The sequence below is a fragment of the Carassius auratus genome, chromosome 36 (assembly GCF_003368295.1).
Source record: "Carassius auratus strain Wakin chromosome 36, ASM336829v1, whole genome shotgun sequence".
NCBI lineage: Eukaryota > Metazoa > Chordata > Actinopteri > Cypriniformes > Cyprinidae > Carassius > Carassius auratus.
This window is the reverse complement of record NC_039278.1, coordinates 12,403,166-12,426,946: the sequence shown is the minus strand read 5'-3', so window position 1 is coordinate 12,426,946 and position 23,781 is coordinate 12,403,166. Positions and strand designations below refer to the sequence as shown.

Sequence of the window (23,781 nt, the reverse complement as noted above, 5' to 3'; positions counted from 1 at the left end):
AAACCCTGTTTGCTTGTATTTTTTTTTATATCTTTTATGTGTTTTTGCTGCATTTTGCACTCGTGTTTTGATTGAAACGCATCGGCGAGATCTAACATGTCAACGAGACTGTTCACGTGTAATTAAGCTTCCCACACGTGTTAGCGCACGTGAGACCGCTGTGAAATGCAATTAACTTTTCCTCTGATCAGAGTTTGAAGATTGAGTTGTTACCCTGCCATCCAAAGGACATCTCCAGTTGATTCATCGCAGTTTGAACCCTTTTGAGGCAGTTTATCTGTGGGATATTTTTTTTTTTTCATTTATTATTTTTTTTACAAGACTGAGTGATTTTTTTTTATTAAACTGTGATGTTCAGTTTATTTCAACGCACCCTACGTCCAGACAATGCACTCTAATTCATCGTTCTACGAACTGGTATTTTTCTCATTTTTTTCCATTTTATTCAGTGAATGAACTGATAAACAGTGAACTGTGATAATTCAAGTGCACTACAGAACAGAAGATACTGTGAGTAAACCTTTCAAAGGACATTTCTTATAAGTGCTCATTCTAAAGTAAGATTTAATTGTGTATTGTTTTCTTCAAATGTGATTGTTTAAAAGTGATCATTTGAGAAGGGTGAGAATTTGTGGGTCTACCAATTGAAAATTGTATGTGATTTCATTTTGAAGTTTCATTAGGTATTTGTTAAATCACAAGTGAAAGTTGACAAGTGAAAGTTTTTCTTTCAACTGATATGTTGAAGGTGATTATGTCAATTTGTAACAACGGCACAAATACTGTAAATTCTTTATATTTTCGTTTAATTGCTTTCTTAATCAGACAAAAAAAAATAAAAATCATAGGAAGAAGAAATCTAGAATAAATAGTTTAATATCTAAACTTGGAACGTGTACTCTTCTCTCGGGAGCTGTCAGGGAGTGGGGAAGTCTCACTTACTTTATTAGATCTGGGGAGGGAGGAGCATATAACACTGCACTGTCATATATGCAATTTCACTTCAGGAAGCCACCGTGTATCACTACTATAACTGAAGCCTACCCTTGTCAATCAGTAGTGTTCTAACACAATAGAGTAAGAAACCACATACCCACATTAGTGTGTAATGAGACTAAAAGGTTGGGGAACGGGGACCAAGATCCTTTCGTTGTCCAAACTTCCAGGGCAGCCATAATCCATTTCCCCTACACAACGGGCTTAATACCCCCGTTACAAAAGTGGCGTCACGAACAGGATCGAATTAGGCACATTTAGATAGTCACACGTCTCCAGGCCCACAAATTTTTGTCAAGTAAGAAAATGTCTGAGCTGGAGGAACTAAAGAGAGAGATGGCAGAGATGCAGAGGAGGTTTGCTGAGCAGGCGGGGCACTTGACCAAGCCAGGACAGAGCAGAGAGAAGCCCTATCCTTAGCAAAGGTCGTAATTGAGAGCCAGGCCTCTGCCCAAGCGACCCCAGCTGCCATTTATATCCCTAGGGACCGGAAGCTCCCTGATTTCACTGGTTGCGTTTCAAAACCAGGTGACCTGAGTATTGAAGAATGGGTGGCATCAATGAAGTCTGCATTTCAAGTCATGAGGGTGCCCACTGAGGATCGGGTTGAGCTGGTGAAACAGCACCTAAAAGATGAGGCCAGAGCCACAGTGAAGTTCATGATGGATGGAAAAGAGGAGTCTGTTGACAACATCTTCACTGTTCTCCTTGACACCTATGGAGATAAAGTGCCCATTGGTACAAGGCTGAAGGACTTCTATGATCGTGCTCAGAATACAGGAGAAACAATACGTTCCTATGCATATGACCTTCGGGAAAGACTTAATTGTGTTCAGCGCCGAGAGCCAGCTAGAGTAGCAGATGCTGAAAAGGTTTTGAAAGAGCAACTGGTGCTAGGCCTAAAAGATGACTTCTTGCGCCGAGAGATGAAACGCAGAATTAAGGCTGAGCCAGATTTGAGTTTTGTGGAGTTGATGCAAGCGGCAATTACCTGGTCAGAGGAGGAAGAAGCACAGTCTTCTAGTAATCTCAGGCCCAGTATCCGTGCTAGAGGGGTAGTAAATGCTGCTGCAGCACAGGATGCTCCCTCCACTCTGTCTTTAGAGAAGTTGCATGAAGCAATTCAGAAAATAGCTGCTCGTCAAGAGGAATTATATCAAATCGTTCATGCAAAAGAAAGGGATAGACCACAGCAGAACCATCCAAAGAAACAACCGTTAAAAGACAGTGAAGGACGTTATATTTGTTATTCATGTGGTGAACCTGGACACACCAGCCGCTATTGTCCACAAGGAGGCAAGTCTGGGAGGGGACCAGCCCCACCACAGTGTATAGTGGAGTCTGCTGAAGTTACAGAGAAAGACTCAGGAGGTGCAGTACAGAAAAGCCCAGGGCCCTCATTGATTAGATGTCACACAGCAGAATGGCTGGTGGATGAGGCTGCTGATAAACTGAAGGATAGTGCTTTTGGGGATTGTCTTGCAGTTGATGTGAAGATAGCCGGTGTCAGGACCAAGTGCCTCTTAGATACAGGGTCAGAGGTGTCCACCATCTCCGAATCCCACTTCAGACAGCATTTTGGGGAGCAAAAGCTAAAGTTGTCCTCTGCATGTTGGGTTAAACTGACAGCGGCCAATGGACTAGACATTCCTGTCTTAGGTTGCTTACAGGCTGATGTCGAATGTATGGGAAAAGTGTTTCCTAGGAAGTGCATATTCGTTTTGACTGACACAAGTCCTGATGTCAAGGAAATGAAAGGAGTGTCTGGGATCATCGGTATGAATATACTCAATGAAGTGCAGTCTTTGTTCATCTCAGCAGAGGGGATGGAAAAGGTAGACAAGTATAGTCAGCGAGATGAAGCTCAAGTCCAGAGGGTACTTGCAAGAGTTGAGAAGGAAGCAGGACATCTAGGGCCTGGCGGAAGGATTGGGTATGTTAAGATTGCTGGAAGACAAGCTGTCACTATTCCTCCCCGCTGTGAGAAGGTACTTGAGGGCCTCTGTGGAGTGTCACCTAGGGTGAAATGTAATGTGCTGGTAGAACCTGCAGATGGCACTAGTTTGCCAAAAGGACTCTTAGTGGCTCATGTTCTTGCTAAAACAAACTGTGGAAAGGTTCCTGTGCGTATGCTGAACTTGAGTGGAAAGACTGTTAGAATTGCACCCCGATCTAGAGTGGCTTCTATTTTTAAGCCAAAAGAGGTGGTCACAAAGGATGTTCTTGAACTGGAGGAAGATGACTGTGTACTTCATGTCAAAGGATTAAAGGAAGATAATGTTCATGCTGATAATAACTTACTTCTGCAGCCGCCAGTTCCGGTTGAAGTAAATTATGAGGGTCTCACACCAACACAATGTGAAAGGCTCGTTGAGTTGTTATCAAAAAACAGAGATGTCTTCTCCAGAGATGACCGAGATTATGGTTACACCACAGCTGTGGTGCATGATATCCCTACTGGCGAAGCACCACCGATAAAACAGCGTCATCGTAGAGTACCACCACAGATATTTCAAGAAGTCAAGAGGCATGTCCAAAACCTGGTGTCTCAGGGAATCCTCAAAGAAAGCAGTAGCCCCTGGGCATCACCGGCAGTTATCGTAATGAAGAAAGATGGCAGTGTGCGTTTTTGCTGCGATTATCGAAAGCTGAACCAAGTGACGTATAAGGATGCTTATCCGCTTCCACGGGTGGACGAGTCCTTGGATGCATTGGGCAACGCTAAACTGTTCTCTACACTGGATTTGACTGCTGGGTATTTCCAGGTGGCTGTGAGTGAGAAAGATAGGGAGAAGACAGCCGTCACCACCCCATTTGGGCTGTTTGAGTGGACCAGGATGCCGTTCGGGTTGTGCAACGCTCCGGCCACCTTTCAGCGTCTGATGGGTGTGGTGCTAGGTGACTTGGCCTTTGATGTTCTTCTGGTCTATCTGGATGATGTCATTATCTTCTCCAGAGATTTTGAAAGTCACTGTGAGAGGTTAGAACTTGTCTTTAACCGGCTAAGAAAACATGGTCTGAAGTTAAAGCCAAGCAAGTGCTTCTTTCTAAGGCCTGAAGTAAAGTTTTTAGGGCACCAGATTTGCTCAGAAGGCATAAAAGTAGATAACGAGAAAGTTAAAGCTTTGGACACCTGGCCAGTTCCCAGAAATGTGAGAGAAGTCAGGCAAGTGCTCGGTTTTATGAGCTATTACCGAAGATTCGTCCCAAGGTTTGCTCAAATGGCCAAACCACTACATGCGCTGGTAAGTGGAGGAAAGAGAAGCAAGACGCCAGTAACATTCACTTGGACTCAAGACTGCCAGACCGCATTGGATGATTTGAAAGGGTGTTTAATGTCTCCACAAATTCTGGCATACCCTGACTTCAGTGAGCCCTTTACACTTACCACGGATGGAAGTCATCACGGACTGGGAGCAGTCCTTAGCCAGAAGCAGGAGGGGATTGAGCGTGTGGTGGCATATGCAAGCAGAGGACTAAGAGGTTCAGAGAAGAATGATAAAAACTATAGTGCATTCAAGTTGGAGCTGCTTGCATTAAAGTGGGCGATCACAGAAAAATTTAGAGAATACCTCATGTATTCAAAATTCACGGTGATTACTGACCATAACCCACTACGGTACCTTTACTCCGCTAATCTTGGTGCAGTTGAGCAGCGCTGGGTAGCACAGCTGGCAGAGTATGACTTTGAGGTATGTTATAAACCTGGCCGACACAACACAAATGCAGACGCCTTGTCAAGGATCCCCTCAAGGGAGGAACCAGAGGAGGACGATGATGGAAAGGATTTCATCAGACTAGGAGCTGACGAGGTGAGAGCATGCTTGTGGCCAGGCAGGAGAATTGACCGAGAGGAACTTGAAGGTAAAGCTGCGGTTCAAGCATCAATAAGAGGAGAAATAAATGGGTATAGCTGGAGCGAGATAGGAAAGCAGCAGAAGAACGATCCTTTGATCGGCCCCATTTATAAAGCAGTATCCGAGAACAAGAGACCAAGTAGAATGAATCTCAATTGTATGGAGTCTAAAATGAAAAAGCTTGCCAAGGAGTTTGACCGTCTTAAGTTGCGTCAGGGAGTGCTGTTCAGACGCATCCTGGATCCTAGGGATGGGGAAGAGATCTGGCAGATGGTCGTTCCTGAGCCTCTACAGCATGAAGTGTATGAGGGACAACATGAACACGGAGGTCATTTCGGTGAAAGAAGTACATTAACTCGAATGAGACGCAGTTATTACTGGCCTACCATGTCTGCAGATGTTCCATGCTGGATAAGGCAGTGCAAGAGATGTACACTGGCCAAAGATGTTTTCCCCAGGCTTCGAGCTCCTATGACATGCAGTAATGTTTCAGCTCCATTAGAGATCCTAGCCATGGATTATACACAGCTTGAACAATCTTCTGGAGGGTATGAAAATGTGCTCGTTCTCACTGATATGTTTACCAGATTCACAGTCGCTGTTGCTACCAGGAATCAGACTGCAAATACAACTGCAAAGGCCCTGATCAAGCACTGGTTTGTTTATTATGGCTGTCCGGCTCGTTTGCATTCTGACCAGGGCAGATGTTTCGAGGCCAATGTGATCAAAGAGCTTTGCAAGATCTATGGTATAGGTAAAAGTCGTACGAGCCCATACCATCCACAGGGAAACTCTCAGTGTGAGAGATTTAATCGTACCATGCACGACTTGTTAAGAACTTTGCCTCCAGAGAAGAAGAGAGATTGGAAGACTCATCTGCCAGAGCTGGTAATGGCCTACAACAGTAATGTCCATTCATCTACTGGTTATTCTCCGTTCTATTTAATGTTCGGAAGGGATGCACGTTTACCAATGGATGTCCTTGGAGAAAAGGATCTAAAAGAGGATGAGGTGGATAACCTAGATGACTGGGTGAAAGCTCATCATGCAAGACTGAAGACGGCTGTGGAAGTTGCAAACGCAGCATCTCAAGAGGCTTCCAGAAAGAGAAAGAGGATTTATGATCGCAAGACATTTGGAGCTCTTGTGAGGCCTGGAGATCGGGTGCTACTGTGCAATCACAAACACAGGGGTAGAAATAAAATTCAGGACAAATGGGAAGACACACCTTATTTAGTGATAAAGCAAACCACTCAGACATACCTGTGTTTACCATCAAACCAGAAAAGGGGGGTCCTACAAAAGTAGTACACCGAGATCAGCTTCGGCACTGTTCGTTCCCATCACCTACAACACCGCGTACATGCCGACACCGTGTGAGAGATAAAACAGAGACAGTCACAGACATATCGGACTTTGTCTGCTATCCTGAAACTCCGCAACACCCCACTTACCATGCACACACAAGGGTGGGTCAAGGGGAGTCAGAGGAAATACGACAGTGTGACAACTACGAGAATCATAATGTAATAGCAGAATCAGAGTTGAGGGTACAAGGTGACTCAGATGATGCTGATGTTTCCGAAACTGAAAGGGAAAGTATTTCTGAGCCTAGGCGTTCTCAGAGGCAAAACAAGGGTATCTTACCTGTGAAGTACAGAAGTGACTATGTTGTGAAATAAGAGTTCAGAGTCTTCTGAAACTTTGGGTAATAATAAGTTATTAATCTATAATGCCATGTTTCTTAACATGTTGTTTTGTGTTTCAGAGATGAATCTGCCGGAGATGTCAATGGAGTGGCAGGGTCTAGCAGGGGGGAATGTAACGGATATATTATTTTGAAAGAAGTTTATTTTTGGGATACTTTTATTTTGGCGAGTGGTCCGCTTTTTGCGCATGCTGTAATTGCAGCAGGTGTAGACGAAGAAGAGCGTGATGTATGGGTGTGTCGCACACAGAAGTGAGTGCAGCGTTGTGATCGAGAAGCTCGTTCGATAAAGTTGATTCAACGGAAGATTATCGAGGCTTACGTCGAGTAAAATACAACTGCACTAAGTGAAGGTGTGGAAAGTGACCCGCGGCTCATAGAAGTAAATCGATTTTTTTTTCTCGTGATGTGTGTTGGCTGTTAGAGTGACGCAGTTACGTAACGTGAAGGCCACTGAGATTGTGAGTAAGCTTAGAGTGAAAACCCTGTTTGCTTGTATTTTTTTTTTTATATCTTTTATGTGTTTTTGCTGCATTTTGCACTCGTGTTTTGATTGAAACGCATCGGCGAGATCTAACATGTCAACGAGACTGTTCACGTGTAATTAAGCTTCCCACACGTGTTAGCGCACGTGAGACCGAGACCGCTGTGAAATGCAATTAACTTTTCCTCCGATCAGAGTTTGAAGATTGAGTTGTTACCCTGCCATCCAAAGGACATCTCCAGTTGATTCATCGCAGTTTGAACCCTTTTGAGGCAGTTTATCTGTGGGATATTTTTTTTTTTCATTTATTATTTTTTTTACAAGACTGAGTGATTTTTTTTTTATTAAACTGTGATGTTCAGTTTATTTCAACGCACCCTACGTCCAGACAACGCACTCTAATTCATCGTTCTACGAACTGGTATTTTTCTCATTTTTTTCCATTTTATTCAGTGACTGAACTGATAAACAGTGAACTGTGATAATTCAAGTGCACTACAGAACAGAAGATACTGTGAGTAAACCTTTCAAAGGACATTTCTTATAAGTGCTCATTCTAAAGTAAGATTTAATTGTGTATTGTTTTCTTCAAATGTGATTGTTTAAAAGTGATCATTTGAGAAGGGTGAGAATTTGTGGGTCTACCAATTGAAAATTGTATGTGATTTCATTTTGAAGTTTCATTAGGTATTTGTTAAATCACAAGTGAAAGTTGACAAGTGAAAGTTTTTCTTTCAACTGATATGTTGAAGGTGATTATGTCAATTTGTAACAACGGCACAAATACTGTAAATTCTTTATATTTTCGTTTAATTGCTTTCTTAATCAGACAAAAAAAAATAAAAATCATAGGAAGAAGAAATCTAGAATAAATAGTTTAATTTCTAAACTTGGAACGTGTACTCTTCTCTCGGGAGCTGTCAGGGAGTGGGGAAGTCTCACTTACTTTATTAGATCTGGGGAGGGAGGAGCATATAACACTGCACTGTCATATATGCAATTTCACTTCAGGAAGCCACCGTGTATCACTACTATAACTGAAGCCTACCCTTGTCAATCAGTAGTGTTCTAACACAATAGAATAAGAAACCACATACCCACATTAGTGTGTAACGAGACTAAAAGGTTGGGGAACGGGGACCAAGATCCTTTCGTTGTCCAAACTTCCAGGGCAGCCATAATCCATTTCCCCTACACAACGGGCTTAATACCCCCGTTACACAAGGAAGACTCGGGTGTAATAAAGGGTGTTTTATTAATACACAAATTTCACAATTTGAGTTTCATTGCTGAATTAACTCTTCCACAGCATTCTAATTTGAGATGCACCTGTATATACTACTGTAAATGAAATTTGTCCACTTTAATGTATGCAATCAGTATACTCTTTTGTTACCTATCTGATATTTATTTTTATACTTCTCTTGTAATATCATCTACTTGATCTACTGTAATTCATAAAGCTTATTTGGTATTTAACTTAATTCATTTATTTTATGTTCTATACTAAGACATTGAGCTGCCAAACAATTCCTGAATCCCAATAAAAGGTTTTTGTTAGTGTTCTGAATTGATCTCACCATTGATGTTCACTGGGCAGGGGAAGTTGTCTGTGTATTTGTACTGTAGGTTTTGTCATATGAAGACAAAGTTTGCTATTGATAGAAGTAAGGGTTGTTGCCATACTGTGCGCTAAGTTACACTGTTCTTAACAGTTGTGGTCTACTGTAAGGGCTAAAATCTAAAAGCTAAGATAAGTTGTTCTAAGGAGAAACAAGGAACAAAAAGTAGATTTGGGGAGTTTGAAATAGCAACGATGACGACAAGCTTAGTGGCCCCCATCTTCTGCAACAACTTCAGTACCTTCACCTTCCTCTGTTTGTGTGTTTTCAGACCAAGGACCTTCTTGGTGCTCAGGAGTTCACCGTTCACCAGTGCTTCATATTCAAGACTGTGAAATGGATCCAATTCCTTTCTTCCCACTGAAGCATGGCCCAGGGACTTGCACATTACCAAATGACTGCTCCTATTTAGTAGTTTTTCATTACACTTTTCTATACTTTTGTTAAATAAAATAAATGCACACAGACTGAAATAGTTTAAGCCTTTGGTTCTTTTAATTGTGATGATTTTGGCTCACATTTAACAAAATCCCACCAATTCACTATCCCAACAAATTATAATATGGTGACATGCAAATCAGCTAATCAACTCAAAACACCTGCAAAGGTGGATGGCTTGAGGTTGAGTCACTTAACAGCAAATTTCCATTTTTGAATGAACTATCCCTTTAAGCCTGCATGTTTAGTCTGTATGACAAATATTATAAATGTTATAAATGTTATTAAATAAAGGCTATTATGTGTTGTAATGTGTGTGATTTAGTGATTGATAGACACCAGACAATACTTTTCTTAAACACAATATAAAATATAATAATCAGATCCAGAGCAATTTCTTATGATGCCCTAATAATAAATCTTAGTTGAGGTAACATATGAAACACATGGATGGTTAAATTTGAGTAAATTTTGTAAAGGTGGAGCCAACTAAAAAATAACAATTCAGGCAACCATTTGTAGACAGAAATTGACTGAATATAAAATTTCTATGGACATTTTTACAAAATAATAATTTAAAAGCTTTAAAAATATTTACAGTGTGTGACCATTTCTTCTTCTTTTTCTTCTTGTGTGAGTTGTGGCAGCTTAGACACTTCAAAGGTGTATTGCTGCCCTCCTCAGTTCATCTAGAGAACTCCATCTCATAGATTAAATTCTCAAATAATTGTGTATGAACATTGGGACCCAGTGCCTGTTTTAACCCTCAGCATAATGAGCCACAGGTGAAAACAACAAGCTGATTGATGAACAGATTTGATTGGTCCCTCAGTGATTCAAACGTGAGTACAAATAGCACAGCATTCTCAGCAAACTTAATAAGCTGTAGAGTAAAGGGTTTTCCAATAACTGTGAATTTCTTGGGGTTTGCTTGAAAACGTACCATGCCTTGGGCAAAGGGGATTTTACTTTTTACGATGGCTGTGGTATCACTTTGTTCTTCTTTAAGGGCTGATCCTGAGTCTCTTTTTGAAGCTGGTGCTGCATATGGAGCAGTCCCTGAAAACCCGGTCCACTTTGGCAAACTTGTAATTGGCGGTCAAGGTTCAGTATCTTATAATGGTGTAAAAATATCCCCACTGAGGTTAGCAGAGTATGAAGGGCACCAGTCAAACGATGAAGGTGACTTTTGAGATCTCAAACTTTAAATGAGACCCTTTCTTTTTAAAGTAGGGACTCTAACTTAACTTGCGTTCTTCTCTTTAAGCTTGGTTGCACTCAGCTAGCTCTAAGCTGCACCATCTGCATTCTTCTGTGCAATGTAGCAATGACTCAATGATTTTACGTATTCCAGGACCGAGAGTGCCACATTTTCTAATTGACCGAGGTGAGGGTTGGTTGTTTGGGGGGGGTCTTTTTTTTTTTTTTTTTTTTTATTAATCTAAACCATAAATTTCTCAACCATCAGGAGAGGAGTCACCAGTGCCTTTGTCTGAGATGCCAGCTAGCTGTGGCTTCTCACTGAAGCGGGCACGGAGGGATGTCTCTCTTGTTGCTCCATACAGGGGCTGTCATGTCAGACAACAGGTTAGTGTGTGTGTGCTGAAGGTGAGAAGTGCTGTCTCGGTTCCATCCATGAGATGCCTTTTGTGAGTTTGTTTGGAAGGTTCTTTTTCCATCTCCTAACAGGGTGCAAGATATATTCTGCCACTCATTATAATGGGAGCTCCAGTGCAAGTGTCTTGCCCTGTGAGCCGTCCCCTCCCTACTGTGTCCTGCTTCTCCTTTGGCATGATCGTCAAATCTTGTGTCAGGGCAGATGATGTTAAAGTTAAAGGCAAGTCCTCTAATTCTTTGCAGTCGTTCTAATCGTTGATCCGACCTATAGCTTGACTCTGGTTCTCTGCTTTTAGTTGATGGATCATGGCAGCCTCTGCTTCTGAAGTACGCCCAATGCTCTCTTACATTGGAGACCTCTGCTGGTTTGCTGTTTATCATTGCACCATTCACCGGAAGTTGTTGGGAAACGACTGTAAGAAGAACTGAGTGACTTGTCGTTCGATGTGTGGCTCTATTATGATACTCTACGGTTTACTTGTCTTCCTCAGGATAATGAAAGGCGACTCCCTTTGATGTACGGTGACCAGGAAGTGATTCATTCCTGTCCTCTGACACAGCCAACCATAACCCCAACTGTAGCCCCAACCACTCCGCTACGTGACCCAACTGTCTTGCAACAAATGTTTGACCATTTCCCTTCTGGAGGACCCTGGCGGTATCCTCCATACCCTGGTGTACCTGCTTCCCTGCCTCCCACTGTGCCAACTACAGCTGCTCCTCCTCAATATCCTTTCCAACAACCCATGTACCCTCCCAAGTATCCCATGCCAATATTTGATCCCTTTCACCCTAAAGGTGACCCAGTTCCTCCCCCAGCAGCACAACCACCACAATATCCATGGTACCAAAAGCTGCCTCCTTACATGACTGGCTTCCACAGCCCAGTAGAAGTGACTACTCCTGCAACCACCACAACTGCCCCATACCAGCCTCAACACCAGTATCCAGGTTATCCAATGTACCCACCGTTCTACGGTCAACTACCCATCAAGTCTGGGTCTCCAGCTGTGAAAAACCCCCTCATGCCTCCATATCCTAAGGCTTCAGGCTTTGGTCCCCGCGGCCGTAAGGTACGGTCTTCTCCTGCATTATCCTCCGTCTATGGGTCTCCTAGGTAACCACTTGACTGAGCAGATGAGTGGATTTTGAAGTGGCATTCCTCTTGACACCAGAATGAACTGACCTCATTAGCTTGCTTGGTGTAAGCCTAATAAAGCTTTGAATTAAAACATTTTCGTGGATTTTTTTTTTTTTTTTCTTTTTTGATTACACAGGAATGTTTCTTATCTCTCCTTCATTTATATAGTGCTTTAAACAAAATGCATTGCATCAAAGCAACCGAACAACATTCATTAGGAAAACCATGTCGAAATGACAGTTAAAGGCAGTTCATTGAATTCAGTGGTGTAATCTGTTCTGTGTAAATGGTGTCTTTGCATTAATTTGCAATCAAGTCCATGATCTTGCGGTAAATTAAGTGATCCCAACTAAGCAAGCCAGAGGAGACAGCGGCAAGGAGCCAAAACTCCATCGGTGACAGAATGGAGAGAGAAACCAGGCTCAGTTGGGGGGCCAGTTCTCCTGACCTGACGAAACCAGCAGTTCAATTCCAAAGTCAGATTTATGCAGAAGAATCCTCTGATTCCTGTGGTCCTCTGAGATGAGGTCTTTACAGGGATCTGTATCTGGGGCTCTAGTTGTCCTGGTCTTCACTGTCTTTCAGTGCAGTAGAGGTCTTTTCTAGGTCTGGATACATACTGGATCCGGCTGACTGCAGTGACCCTCTGATCTGGAAACGGACTGGATCTGGTGGTTATGGTGACCTAGAAATAAGAGAGAAACAGACTAATATTAGCGTGGATCCCATTCTTCTAATGATGTAGCAAGTACATTGGGTGTTATGGGAAGTTTTTCCGGTTTACCTAATTAATGCAGCCTATTACAGGATATTAGAAACCTATTAGTGTGTGATGTGTAAGCCATAGGGCTGTAGTACTCGAGTCCGGTCTTGGACTCGAGTCCGGACTCGAGACATTTTTCTGTCGTCTCGGACTTGTCTCGGACTCGGCCATTGGACTCGCCAAGTCTTCTAGTTGGTCTCGACCGAGTCCAGCAAAAAAAAAAAAATTCTCCTTCAAAACAAAAACACATTTGCATGATTTCGTGACTGAAAACGTGTGGAAAACGCTAGGCGCGCTGCTCTCCTTATTTCCAAAGCACTCTGTAATCTGCGCTCACGCTCCAGTGGCGTCTGCTGTTGCTGGGCAACCATGACCCGCTCTTCATGATGACGCAGAAGTTTCAGCAAAGAATAAATGGATTTCCAGCACTAAACATCCCTTGTAGTAGCTTTGCTAATAGATTCATTTACAAAATGGCTATCCTTGTACAACTATGATCGTCTGTTTCTCCATCTTGGCTTAGCTTTCAGTATTGTTCCGGGAAAGGATGTTCATGAGCAGCGGTGCACTTGCTGCGACCTGAAAAGTTTAGATGTTTCTAATTGAATTTTATACCTGTTAGATTGTGTTTTATTTACGTCTACACCCAGATAATATGGAGTGAGTTTTGGTTCTTTATTACATGCGAGAAAATAAAAGATCTGAGAGAGAAAAAAAAGTTTGAGAGAAAAAGTTATCACACTGATAGCAAAAAAACATTTCATGAGAGAAAAAAGAATATTTAAGAGAAAAAGTTTTCATGCCAATAGCAAAAAATAATTATATTTGAGACTAAAAAAAGTTTTGAGAGAAAGTATTTTCTCATAGAACATAAAAAAATATACATTTGAAATTTTTTTAATTATTTCTGAGAAAAAAAATCTCTCTCAAAATACTTTGAAAAAAACTCTCAAATATATATATTTTTGCTATCAGTGTGAAAATATTTTCTCTAAAAAAAAAAGTGTTTATCTCGAAACGCTTTTCTTTGCTCTTGATGCAATTTCTTGCTCTCGTGTCAGGATTTTGCTTTCACTGTGAGAATTGTGTCATGGGCGGGGCCACGTTCCTATTGGCCAGTCGGGTGAGCATCGTCTTGTCTTGGGAGTCGAACTGAATCATTACACCATTGTTCGGTTCACATGCATAGATGCCGCCTCTGCCTTATGACTAGTTAAGTAAGTTGAACAGTGAGCACGGACACTCCAATGTTTGGGTAAGATGATGACACACAGCTGGCTGAGCAAGTTCAGTATCACTGAAGATTAAACATTAAAAAATAGCATTCATATTCGTGAATGAATGTGTATTATATTATTTGCTTGCTAATCGCTAGTAAAGCTAACCAGCCATCATGCTAGGTAAACTTGCAAACTCACCTGGTTTATACTATGTTTAAATCAAATGCCAAATTAATGTTTTGATTTAGATAGTTTCACGCCTTATTTAGTGAGTAGTGAGCAGTGATTGATATACCGTTTGAAAGTGTCCCACCTAGTTTTGTTTAAAATAGTCTTTGTATGGTTGTTGCACTACATGTTTAGCTACACTGCATGTATAGCTCACAAACTCAGCTACACAGGGCTTATTCTAAATATTTTTTACCATCTAGCCGAGGTCTAGAGCTGACAAGGTAAATTGCAGGTCTAGGACTAACTCTTACATTAGCAACCCACAAATATGTTTGTGCCTGTACTGTCATGGTAATTATTTTTTCTTTTAAATCTTTCAAACGGTATATCAATCATTGTCTAACGTTAGCTAGTTGTAGGGTTGCCACCTTCCATGCATACTAACGTTAGTTGAAAGTTGTACGGGAGGTTGTATGAACAAGCAGTTACTCTTCAGGTGCTTTGAGGCTAGCAAGTGCAAAGGTAGAAACTAGCTCACTACTCACTAAATAAGGCGTGAAACTATCTAAATCAAAACATTAATTTGGCATTTGATTTAAACATAGTATAAACCAGGTGAGTTTGCAAGTTTACCTAGCATGATGGCTGGTTAGCTTTACTAGCGATTAGCAAGCAAATAATATAATGCACATTCATTCATGAATATGAGTGCTATTTTTTAATGTTTAATCTTCAGTGATACTGAACTTGCTCAGCCAGCTGTGTGTCATCATCTTGCCCAAACATTGGAGTGTCCGTGCTCACTGCTCAACTTAACTAGTCATAAGGCAGAGGCGGAATCTATGCAGGTGAACCGAACAATGGTGTAATGATTCAGTTCGACTCCCAAGACAAGACGATGCTCACCCCACTGGTCAATAGGAACGTGGCCCCGCCCATGACACAATTCTCACAGTGAAAGTAAAATCCTGACACGAGAGCAAGAAATTGCATCAAGAGCAAAGAAAAGCGTTTCGAGAGAAACACTTTTTTTTTAGAGAAAATATTTTCACACTGATAGCAAAAAATATATATATTTGAGAGTTTTTTTCAAAGTATTTTGAGAGAGATTTTTTTTCTCAGAAATAATTAAAAAATTTCAAATGTATATTTTTTTATGTTCTATGAGAAAATACTTTCTCTCAAAACTTTTTTTAGTCTCAAATATTATTATTTTTTGCTATTGGCATGAAAACTTTTTCTCTCAAATATTCTTTTTTCTCTCATGAAATGTTTTTTTGCTATCAGTGTGATAACTTTTTCTCTCAAACTTTTTTTTTCTCTCAGATCTTTTATTTTCTCGCATGTAATAAAGAACCAAAACTCACTCCATACAGATAGCCTTAAACGTACCCTTTACAATAATTAAATACAAATTATTGTTGTACAGTATATGGGGTTGCAAGACTACTGATTTCTGCTAGTAGATATTTTTAAGAAAAAAATGCTTGAGTAACTCGACTACTCGTGGTTCATGCTATTGTAAATGAAAACACATTAAATAGTTTTTTTTTTTTTATCAATCAACACATATTTATGTATAGTCTTATGCAACAATTACATATGTACATTTTAAAAACTTTATAATTATGAAATTACATATTTAAATTTTCATGTAACAGCCAGTATTTGTATCTGTTACAATCACAACACTTTTCGTATCTGCATTCGGATACAACATCATACAGTTACTTGATAAGACCCTTATGACTTTTTATATAGATTTTTTTCGTAGTTATCACTGAACAAGTATATCGTGTTAAACTAAAATAATTATTAATTTTTAAAATAATATTTATCATGCAAGCAGAGAGATGTAATTACAAACGTTAAGTGATTATTTGAACACGACTGGATCCATTCAATGCGCACATTTTCATTACGCAGAACACTTTAAGCGAGTCTTAATGTTAATGAACTTCACTCAACAGATGTGTGTGTTCCGCGCAAACCAGCAAAAGGTAAAGATGCAAACATGTAGGACAAGTATCCGTGTCTAAGCTGATTATTAGCCTACTCTTGAACTTATTTGGTTTTTGAGAGACTGAGATGCGCAATGCTGCTGTTTGATTGGTGAGCGCGCTGTGCTTATTCATTCGTTTCACATCGTAGCCTAAGTTTTAATTCATTGCCCTTTAAATATATACAAATACTATAACGTGTATGATGTATTATTATAGGTAAAATTACTCTTGCAACGCTCTGATTTCTGAGAGATCTGTGTTTGATTTGCGCTCTTTTCACTCATAAAGTTTACATTCATTCACTTCTGGCGCTGATGCCCTGGCTCACCTGTTATCTAGCAAACACCAGACTGTGGTAGCTTCAGTCGAGTATTCAGGCAGAATTATTCCTTGTCCGTTTTTCGTTTTTTAAGCCATTAACCTTGCCATTCCGAATAAGGTATTCGGCTTCAGGCACAACCCTAATTATTACATTACATATTTTATTTTTACATGTAACATAGGTCATATAGTAACAGCTCCACGCAATATTGTAATTCTAAAATTCACATCGTACTTGCCAACACTTTGTATGCATTATGGTTAATACATGCGGGAGTAGTCGATTGTTTCCGACAGTGCTCGACTAGTCTATGCAAGCACTAGCACAGTATGACAAAAATATCGCTGTATTTATGTGCGCATGCCCAGTAGAGCCAAACCTACTGTATGCCTTCTAGCTTTGCTGCGCGCATTTGTCACATCCCGAGCTTTGCTTGTGTCTGTGCACTGTGCCAAGGCATCAGTCATATACATTTTTGACCACAGACATGTCAGCAAAAGCAGCATTATAAAGTAAATAAAATGAAAATAAAGTACATACAAATAATTTGACCTTACAGCTCCAAACTCTGTTCTAGAGGGCCAGTGTCCTTTATAGTTTAGCTCCCAGGGTCGGACTGGGGGTAAAACCAGTTTGATTACCAGGCCCCAAAGGAAGAGAGGGCCCTTGAAAAGTATGAATCTGAAATATATTTTATTTTACCTGGATATTTTCATGAGTGGGGGACATGGGGGCCAATCAGGACTGCCTAAGCATAGGGCCCGGGATCTTGTGAAACGCCCCTGTTAGCTTTAACTCTAATTATACACACTTGAACCAGCTAATCAAGCTCTTACTAGACACACTAATCTTCCAGGTGTGTTAAGGCCAGTTGGAGCTAAACTTTTCAGGACATTGGCCCTCCAGGATGTAGTTTGGAGACCCCTGTCCTACAGAGTTTTTACTTTGCACATGCTTTTGATCATTATAAATAATAAAGTCAAATTATTTTCTTAGAATAAGAGATATGCTGTCTCTCGCATCACATACATTATCAGTAGTTAGGTGTTAATGTGTGGTTTTGAAGAAGACCCTTTTTTCTCTCATTTGGACTCGGTCTTGACTTGGACTCGAAAATTTTGGACTTGGACTTGACTTGGACTCGAACCTCTTTGGACTCGGTCTTGACTCGGTCTCGACTAGTCCTGGACTTGGACTTGACTTGGACTCGACAAAGCTGGACTTGACTACAGCTCTAGTAAGCCAGGTTAAAGAGATGGGTCCAGGTGGATGCTGCACACTGGTGGTGGATGAGGAGATACCCCCTGTCTATGTAAAGCGCTTTGAGTGCCTAGAAAAGCGCTATATAAATGTAAGGAATTATTATTATTAAACTGCAAGAGTGTGTCTGCCTCCCGAACAATGTTAGGTAGGTTATTCCAGAGTTTAGGTGCCAAATAGGAAAAAGATCTACCGCCCGCAGTTGATTTTGATATTCTAGGTATTCTCAAATTGTCTGAGTTTTGAGAACACAGGAGACGTGGAGGATTATAATGTAACAAGAGCTCATTCAAAACTGAGGTGCTAAACCATTCAGGGCTTTATAAGTAATAAGCAATATTTTAAAATCTATACGATGTTTGATAGGGAGCCAGTGCAGTGTTGACAGGACCGGGCTAATATGGTCATACTTCCTGGTTCTAGTAAGAACTCTTGCTGTAGTGTGTTTACTAAGCGTGCAGAACAACCAACCAATAAAGCAACACAATAATCTAACCTTGAGGTCATAAATGCATGGATTAGCATTTCTGCATTTGACATTGAGAGCAGAGGCAGTAATTTAGATATATTTTTGAGATGGAAAAATGCAGTTTTACAAATGAAAAAACTGAATAGAAATGTGGCTTTCTAAGGAAAGATTGCTATCAAATAGGACACCTACTGTAGGTTCCTATCTGATGAAGAAGAACTGACAGAGCAGCCATCAAGTCTTAGACAGTGCTCTATGTTATTACATGCAGAGTTTTTAGATCCTATAATTAACACCTCTGTTTTTTTCTGAATTTAGCAGTAAGAAATTACTCGTCATCCAGTTTTTTATTTCGACTATGCATTCCATTAGTTTTTCAAATTGGTGTGTTTCACTGGGCCGCGAAGAAATATAGAGCTGAGTATTGTCAGCATAACAGTGAACGCTAACACCATGTTTCCTGATGATAACACCCAAGGGTAACAGGTAAAGCATGAAGAGTAGCGGCCCTAGTACTGAGACTTGAGGTACTCCATACTGCACTTGTGATCGATAAGATACCTCGTCACTGCTACGAATTGATGGCGGTCATCAGTGTTTGGAATAACGGCGTTTAAAAGAACGGCGTTAGGTAACGACATTATTTTTCAGTAACGCGGTAATCGAACTAATTACTTTTCCCGTCGTTACAACGCCATTAACATTACTGAACGTTAAATGCGGTGTGTTACTTTGATTTAATAAACTACGTATGCAATCCGAACGCACACCTGGCTCACACAGCGAGCGAGTGAGCAGGTGGGTTAATAACGAGATAAGCGATTATGATTGGCTAAGGCAGAGTCATGTGTTTCATGGTAGCCAATCAGAGCCAGTGTTTTTACACGCATGCCGGTAAACACGGCGGTGGCAAACACACACACACACACACACACACACACACACACGCAACAGCTATTTGCAGCAGCAGGAGAAATGGCGAGTCAGGTGCAATCCGATGAAAAGTTGGCATTTTCAAGGTGGAGATATAAGCACTACTTCAAATTCATTGTGGTCATAGGCAAGAGTGTGCATATGTGTACATCTACAAAGCTAGTGGCCAAAAACACTTTTCTTACAAAGATAATACTTGAAGTGCAGGATAAAACTCTTGCTGTCTGTTGACGTGCAATAAATATCGAAAGTTATGTACGAACACCTGTCTGTGCTACTCATTTCAACTGACTTGTGAAAACTGAAAAAAAAACTGAAAAAAAAAGTACAAATTCTCTGACATATAGCAATTTTTTTTTTTTTACAGTAACGCAAATAGTTACTTTCCCTGGTAACGAGTTACTTTTATTATAGAGTAATTCAGTTACTAACTCAGTTACTTTTTGGAACAAGTAGTGAGTAACTATAAATAATTACTTTTTTAAAGTAACGTTCCCAACAGTGCTTTTTAAGTTTGTATTTTGTAATCTGTAGTTAAATACATTTTAAAAGTAACCTTCCCAGCCCTGTTTGTAAATTATAGTCCTAAACGGACAAACTGTTCTACAGAGTGTGTTTCCTCACTTTGTTGTTCTTGCGAATAAAACACTGACACAATGATGAACAAGTACATTAACGTTCAAAATAACATTAATTTATTGAATAATTAAGTAAATATAATTCCTTGATTTACCTTTGTAGAGAAATCTCATTGCTCTCTGCTGTCTTTACCGATGACATCATTACCTGTGTTGGCCACCAATGGTTCTCTAAATCATATGGTGGATCGGCACCTAGACGCCCTTGACAACCCTGAATGTCAGTGGAGACCAGGACAACTAGATGAGCCCCCAGATCCACTACAAAGACCCCTTCACCTAGACAGCCATCGGGACAAGACCACAGGATCCAGACCAGACCTCTGCTCAATCTGACCTGTGTTGCAGCCTACAGTTAAATTGATGGATTTATCTATCCAGAGAAGGACGATGGAGTTTTGGTTCCTTCGACAAATGATTTTCTGTTTAATACTGTAAAGCTGCTTTGACACAATCTGTAGTGTAAAAAACACTATGTAAATACAGTGTCTGGACATTACTTGACTCAGTTCAGTTGGACTGTAACACCTGGTTAATTTATTTTTTTCTGACTAATTGTAAAGATGTAATTGTAAACAGTAGTAATATTTGTAAATGTTTGTTTGCAACTTTATCATTCTTTTTTTAAAGTTCATTAAACAAATGTTTAAAATAATTATTTAAGTTATATTTCAAATGTAATGTATTAAGCTTAAGCCGAGTTCAGACTGCACGATTTTCAAAGTAGTCGGGTCACTGTTCTTTTCACACTGCATGACTATCTTGGCCAGCATTCAGTCGCTGCTGTGTTCACACTGCCTGATGGATCGGTGACAGAAGGTTTCACACTGCATGACATACAGTAGGAAGAATCGCAGACAACTCTGTCTGGCACGCAAACTACGTTTCACAATCAAACACACGTGAGATGTGACAAGAAAACAACATGATAACACGCGTGCAAGACCGGAATTCTCACGTGAGACTGGGATTATTATTAAAAATGGTAGCCCGCAAGAAGCTTGCAATACTAATTGCCTGTGCGCTGATTTACAGCAAAAACAAGGAAAAGAAAAGAAGAACATGAAGGAGGAAATGTTTGGGGAGATGCAAAGATATTGTGGTTTATAACTCCTCCCCGAACTCCCCGCTTCTCTGTATCTTGCTCTCTCATTGGCTGTCGGTCATCGCCAATGCAGTTTTTTAGTCAGAACACTTTTCACACAGCGTGATTTTGAATCAACGACAAGTCCAGATATTTAGCATTGCAAATATCTCACGGGCATCGGCGACTCGTCTGTGATTCTCTCAGATCACGTCTTTGCTCATTCACACTGCGTGATTGTCACTCGCGTGAACAAGCACTGATTTGCCTGTGATTTCAGGCATTTGTCGGCGATTTCTGAAAACCTGTCGGCGAGCCAAAAACTGGGCTAAAATCATGCAGTCTGAACTCGGCTTTAGACACTTCAATGGTGTATTGCTGCCCTCCTCAGTTAATCTAGAGAACTCCATCTCATAGATTAAATTCTCAAATAATTGTGTATGAACATTGGGACCCAGTGCCTGTTTTAACCCTCAGCATAATGAGCCACAGGTGAAAACAACAAGCTGATTGATGAACAGATTTGATTGGTCCCTCAGTGATTAAAACGTGAGTACAAATAGCACAGCTTTCTCAGCAGACTTATTAAGCAGTAGAGTTAAGGGTTCTCCAATAACTGTGAATTTCTTGGGGTTTGCTTGAGAACTTACTATGCCTTGGGCAAAGGGGATTTTACTTTTTACAATGGCTGTGGTATCACTGTGTTCTTCTTTAAGGGCTGATCCTGAGTCCCTTTTTGAAGCTGGTGCTGCATATGGAGCAGTCCCTGAAAACCCAGTCCACTTTGGCAAACTTGTAATTGGCGGTCAAGGTTCAGTATCTTATAATGGTGTAAAAATATCCCCACTGAGGTTAGCAGAGTATGAAGGGCACCAGTCAAACGATGAAGGTGACTTTCGAGATCTCAAACTTAAAATGAGACCCTTTCTTTTTTTAAGTAGGGACTCTAACTTAACTTGCGTTCTTCTCTTTAAGCTTGGTTGCACTCAGCTAGCTCTAAGCTGCACCATCTGCATTCTTCTGTGCAATGTAGCAATGATTCAATGATTTTACGTATTCCAGGACCGAGAGTGCCACATTTTCTAATTGACCGAGGTGAGGGTTGGTTGTTTGGGGGGGGTCTTTTTTTTTTTTTTTTTTTTTTTTTTTTTTTTTTTTTAATCTAAACCATAAATTTCTCAACCATCAGGAGAGGAGTCACCAGTGCCTTTGTCTGAGATGCCAGCTAGCTGTGGCTTCTCACTGAAGCGTGCACGCAGGGATGTCTCTCTTGTTGCTCCATACAGGGGCTGTCATGTCAGACAACAGGTTAGTGTGTGTGTGCTGAAGGTGACAAGTGCTGTCTCGGTTCCATCCATGAGATGCCTTTTGTGAGTTTGTTTGGAAGGTTCTTTCTCCATCTCCTAACAGGGTGCAAGATATATTCTGCCACTCATTATAATGGGAGCTCCAGTGCAAGTGTCTTGCCCTGTGAGCCGTCCCCTCCCTACTGTGTCCTGCTTCTCCTTTGGCATGATCGTCAAATCTTGTGTCAGGGCAGATGATGTTAAAGTTAAAGGCAAGTCCTCTAATTCTTTGCAGTCGTTCTAATCGTTGATCCGACCTATAGCTTGACTCTGGTTCTCTGCTTTTAGTTGATGGATCATGGCAGCCTCTGCTTCTGAAGTACGCCCAATGCTCTCTTACATTGGAGACCTCTGCTGGTTTGCTGTTTATCATTGCACCATTCACCGGAAGTTGTTGGGAAATGACTGTAAGAAGAACTGAGTGACTTGTCGTTCAAAGTGTGGCTCTATTATAATACTCTACGGTTTACTTGTCTTCCTCAGGATAATGAAAGGCGACTCCCTTTGATGTACGGTGACCAGGAAGTGATTCATTCCTGTCCTCTGACACAGCCAACCATAACCCCAACTGTAGCCCCAACCACTCCGCTACGTGACCCAACTGTCTTGCAACAAATGTTTGACCATTTCCCTTCTGGAGGACCCTGGCGGTATCCTCCATACCCTGGTGTACCTGCTACCCTGCCTCCCACTGTGCCAACTACAGCTGCTCCTCCTCAATATCCTTTCCAACAACCCATGTACCCTCCCAAGTATCCCATGCCAATATTTGATCCCTTTCACCCTAAAGGTGACCCAGTTCCTCCCCCAGCAGCACAACCACCACAATATCCCTGGTACCAAAAGCTGCCTCCTTACATGACTGGCTTCCACAGCCCAGTAGAAGTGACCACCCCTGCAACCACCACAACTGCCCCATACCAGCCTCAACACCAGTATCCAGGTTATCCAATGTACCCACCGTTCTACGGTCAACTACCCATCAAGTCTGGGTCTCCAGCTGTGAAAAACCCTCTCATGCCTCCATATCCTAAGGCTTCAGGCTTTGGTCCCCGCGGCCGTAAGGTACGGTCTTCTCCTGCATTATCCTCCGTCTATGGGTCTCCTAGGTAACCACTTGACTGAGCAGATGAGTGGATTTTGAAGTGGCATTCCTCTTGACACCAGAATGAACTGACCTCATTAGCTTGCTTGGTATAAGCCTAATAAAGCTTTGAATTAAAACATTGTGGAGTTTTTTCTTTTTTGATTACACAGGAATGTTTCTTATCTCTCCTTCATTTATATAGTGCTTTAAACAAAATGCATTGCATCAAAGCAACCGAACAACATTCATTAGGAAAACCATGTCGAAATGACAGTTAAAGGCAGTTCATTGAATTCAGTGGTGTAATCTGTTCTGTGTAAATGGTGTCTTTGCATTAATTTGCAATCAAGTCCATGATCTTGTGGTAAATTAAGTGATCCCAACTAAGCAAGCCAGAGGAGACAGCGGCAAGGAGCCAAAACTCCATCGGTGACAGAATGGAGAGAGAAACCAGGCTCAGTTGGGGGGCCAGTTCTCCTGACCTGACGAAACCAGCAGTTCAATTCCAAAGTCAGATTTATGCAGAAGAATCCTCTGATTCCTGTGGTCCTCTGAGATGAGGTCTTTACAGGGATCTGTATCTGGGGCTCTAGTTGTCCTGGTCTTCACTGTCTTTCAGAGC

The 23,781-nt window shown here is 41.1% G+C and overlaps 3 protein-coding genes across 3 annotated transcripts; all 3 read left to right on the top strand.

Moving 5' to 3' along the window:
* Positions 1-889: 889 nt before the first annotated feature.
* Positions 890-6,627, top strand: LOC113055640 (uncharacterized). Its single transcript, XM_026222052.1, has 4 exons — positions 890-5,199; positions 5,449-5,509; positions 5,810-5,999; positions 6,622-6,627. The coding sequence occupies exons 1-4, from the start codon at positions 1,557-1,559 to the stop codon at positions 6,625-6,627; spliced, it is 3,900 nt and encodes a 1,299-aa protein (XP_026077837.1). The 5' UTR covers positions 890-1,556.
* Positions 6,628-9,972: 3,345 nt separating this feature from the next.
* Positions 9,973-11,953, top strand: LOC113055274 (proline-rich protein 36-like). The gene is made up of 6 exons (XM_026221449.1): positions 9,973-10,287; positions 10,373-10,492; positions 10,574-10,692; positions 10,795-10,942; positions 11,019-11,137; positions 11,214-11,953. Exons 1-6 carry the CDS (start codon positions 10,050-10,052, stop codon positions 11,841-11,843), a joined length of 1,374 nt encoding a protein of 457 aa, XP_026077234.1. The 5' UTR covers positions 9,973-10,049; the 3' UTR covers positions 11,844-11,953.
* Positions 11,954-21,304: 9,351 nt separating this feature from the next.
* LOC113055272 (proline-rich protein 36-like) lies at positions 21,305-23,296 on the top strand. The gene is made up of 6 exons (XM_026221446.1): positions 21,305-21,615; positions 21,702-21,821; positions 21,916-22,034; positions 22,137-22,284; positions 22,361-22,479; positions 22,556-23,296. The coding sequence occupies exons 1-6, from the start codon at positions 21,378-21,380 to the stop codon at positions 23,183-23,185; spliced, it is 1,374 nt and encodes a 457-aa protein (XP_026077231.1). The 5' UTR covers positions 21,305-21,377; the 3' UTR covers positions 23,186-23,296.
* The last annotated feature ends 485 nt before the right edge of the window (positions 23,297-23,781 follow it).

Coding starts and splice junctions, on each gene's coding strand:
- LOC113055640 (XM_026222052.1), top strand. CDS start 1,557: ATGAAGTCTGCATTTCAAGTCATGAGGGTGCCCACTGAGGATCGGGTT. Junction 5,200..5,448: donor AGGTCATTTCGGTGAAAGAA/GTACATTAACTC, acceptor CCAGATTCACAG/TCGCTGTTGCTACCAGGAAT. Junction 5,510..5,809: donor AAGGCCCTGATCAAGCACTG/GTTTGTTTATTA, acceptor AATGTTCGGAAG/GGATGCACGTTTACCAATGG.
- LOC113055274 (XM_026221449.1), top strand. CDS start 10,050: ATGCCTTGGGCAAAGGGGATTTTACTTTTTACGATGGCTGTGGTATCA. Junction 10,288..10,372: donor GCACCAGTCAAACGATGAAG/GTGACTTTTGAG, acceptor CTTCTCTTTAAG/CTTGGTTGCACTCAGCTAGC. Junction 10,943..11,018: donor AGATGATGTTAAAGTTAAAG/GCAAGTCCTCTA, acceptor CTCTGCTTTTAG/TTGATGGATCATGGCAGCCT.
- LOC113055272 (XM_026221446.1), top strand. CDS start 21,378: ATGCCTTGGGCAAAGGGGATTTTACTTTTTACAATGGCTGTGGTATCA. Junction 21,616..21,701: donor GCACCAGTCAAACGATGAAG/GTGACTTTCGAG, acceptor CTTCTCTTTAAG/CTTGGTTGCACTCAGCTAGC. Junction 22,480..22,555: donor GAAGTTGTTGGGAAATGACT/GTAAGAAGAACT, acceptor TGTCTTCCTCAG/GATAATGAAAGGCGACTCCC.